Here is a 2,775-nt window from a genome sequence, read left to right as displayed (position 1 = left end):
CTTGGATTGTAACAATGAAGATGGCCATGCTTCCCATGACTTTCCTATGGCCAGGCTTTTATTCTTGGGCTCTGTATAGCAACTAACCATGGAGAAATTCACCAGGAAACTTTAGTTCCTTTTCCTGTCAGGCAAACAAGGTGCTTCATCAAACCTACAACATTTAGAAGGAGTCTGCACTAGTTAATGTTTGTGTTACTATATAAGATGAATTAACTTTTACTTGACCTTTTCTATGATATTTCTCCCCAGATCTGCCATTGGGAAGCTGGGAGTGGAGGCATTTGAGGCAGTGTACAGCTGCCTCAAGCAAGCGAGACAGCAGAATGCCAGTGAGGAGGAGATCAGGAGCTGTCTGGAGAAGCTGGTTTCCAGAGCAAGTGATTGCTTCGAAGTGGATCAGCTGCTGTACTTCGAGGAACAGCTCCAGGCTTTAGAGCCGCATCTCCAGCTGTAACAGTGTGTCTGCAACAGCTGGGAATGGCACCAGGGGGAAGGGGCCTCCTTCAGGCCAGCAGGCAAGTACAGGAGTATCACTGGCTGGGGACAAATCACCAACAGGACGGGACTGCTAAGGAACACATCTCAAGCTGTTGTGTTTTCTAGCATCAGTTTTATTACATGGTGATGACAATGGGAAGGTGCCAGCAGCTCACATCTCAGGCAGCAGACAAAGAACTTAATGTTACAACTTACTTTAAAAGTTTTTTAACCAATCACACAAAGCAAAAGCATATTGACAGTAGTTCTATCCAACCACTATAAGCACATGTACCTGTGGTTAAAACAATGCTTCCTTATTTAGAATACCTGCTTGTCAGTCTTAAAACACAATGCACAGAGCTCTATTATTAAGCCTATAACTTTCTAATGTCTCACTAGATATACTTTTCTGTAGCTTAGGGAGTTATTCTAGACAAGCATTAATACACAGACCATTGTTCTATTTGTCCTTACTTTTCTACTTCTTATATAATTTTGCTGCTGACAAATCTTACGGCTACTGCTTAGCTCTAATTCCAGATCTGCTGTCTTTGAGGCCTGCTTTTTGCAGCTTTCCCAAAACTCTCTGATTTTAAAGATTCCCACACAGGAGGTATTTGGAGGACACTGCTGAGGGTAATGTAGTACCTAAGCATGTGGGTAAGCTCCATTTGAGAGTCCAGACTGCAGTGAGAAGTGGGTAAATATGGGTAAATAACTAATTTAAGGGGCATTAAGAGGAACAAATGTTTGTGACAGTGGAGGGAGGATTCACAGTTACCTGTGTCCCCTTCTTCTGCCACTTAAAGCAAAGGAAGGGTGTTCTGGGCTGTGGCTGGATGCCAGTCCTGCACTCAGAGCATCACTGGCAAAGCTGCCATTGATGGAATGATGCAGGATTAGACTCCAGCTGCTGTTGATTTCTGTTCTAACTCATCCTTGTGATACTTATGCCCATAATTTTTGTAATTTGGCAGATTTACTCTTAAACATATACACATATGTATGGCCACTCAGCCCCTAATTGTCTTGTTATTATTGATTGTTCAAAAAGGCTGCATTTAATCTGAGCTTCAAGGGAACTCTGGACATACATACGTACGTGCAGATTTATATACATGTATGCATGCTCACATACACAGAGATAGGTGTGTATATTCATAATGGCAGAAGTATGTCTGGTCATACATTGTACCTGTCTAAAGAGTTTTGGATTAAATTCATTCTTCAAAAATTGAACAATAAACTGATACTTTTTCTGCCTTGCACATTGTTACTGTTAATGTTCTTTCTTAGTGTTTATGCTCCCTTCTTCATATGCATCCCACTCCTGCTGATTTCAACTGTCTATCAGGCTCTGATTATATACTTAATGTTTTCTACCTCTTCCTTCCTTATTCTGCATTCTGAGCTCCTTCCTCCATCTGTGTAAAAGACTAAAGGTTAACAAAGGATTGATAAAGGAATCTAAAATGAACTGTAGACCAAATGAATTTTAGGCATTGAGCCATTATCATAAGCCTTATGCTTCCTGCTTTTTCACCATAAGGTCTTTTATTTAGTACAGTCCCAAGTCTTAAAGGACTTTGGGACTGTACTAAATAAATTGGAAGAAAATCATAATAAGAATATAAAAAAACTATTTCTATTTGACTTGAGTTATTTACAGTGACCTATACCATACTGATGGTCAATTAAGCAGTGCTACTGATCCATCTTTATGACTTGTGTTAACAACAAAGCAAAAGGCAAGTAGAGTCATCTAAATCTATTTTAGCAGCAGCATAAGCTGAGGAAGCAAAAGGTACATCCAGCTACAGATGATGTGGCACTGTACTTCCAGCTCAAAGTAATAAGAGATTCTTGTATGTTTCAGCTTTTTCTAGCTTCAGCTTTTATTTAGAATATGCAATGTTACAAGCAGAGACTAAAGGCCACTATAATGTTCACTGAAGTAGGGACACATATTTGTTTGTCAGGTTTCAGTCTCTTTCCTGTTATTTCTTCTTACACTCCTCATCCTTCTCAATGTTGTGTAGGTGTGCCTGATTCCATATTTTCTGCACATAACTTAAGACCATTTTTAACAGAAGTGCTGAAGTCCAGGATACAGGAGGAGAGCTTGGATGTTGCAGGGACTTGTAAGTCCAAAAGCAAATAATGAGTAACTGACACGGTGAGAATAATGTCAGAGGAAGATAATCTTCACTCCTTCTTTTACCTCTGCTGCAATTCAAGGTGATTTATCACAAAAACTTCAAAAACAGCCTCTGTAAGCAGTCAATGCCTTTT

At 39.9% G+C, this 2,775-nt stretch overlaps 1 protein-coding gene across 1 annotated transcript in view; it reads left to right on the top strand.

Annotated features, from left to right (window-relative positions):
- Nucleotides 1-1,753, top strand: part of NEK11 (NIMA related kinase 11) — an 82,615-nt gene extending 80,862 nt beyond the window's left edge. The window contains exon 16 of the mRNA XM_005423981.3: nt 253-1,753. Within this exon, the coding sequence (XP_005424038.1) occupies nt 253-457 (205 nt within the window). The 3' untranslated portion in view covers nt 458-1,753. The remainder of the gene's footprint in view (nt 1-252) is intronic.
- Nucleotides 1,754-2,775: the final 1,022 nt, after the last annotated feature.

Source organism: Geospiza fortis, unplaced genomic scaffold (assembly GCF_000277835.1).
Source record: "Geospiza fortis unplaced genomic scaffold, GeoFor_1.0 scaffold346, whole genome shotgun sequence".
NCBI classification, from domain to species: domain Eukaryota; kingdom Metazoa; phylum Chordata; class Aves; order Passeriformes; family Thraupidae; genus Geospiza; species Geospiza fortis.
This window is presented reverse-complemented; position numbering and strand designations above follow the sequence as displayed.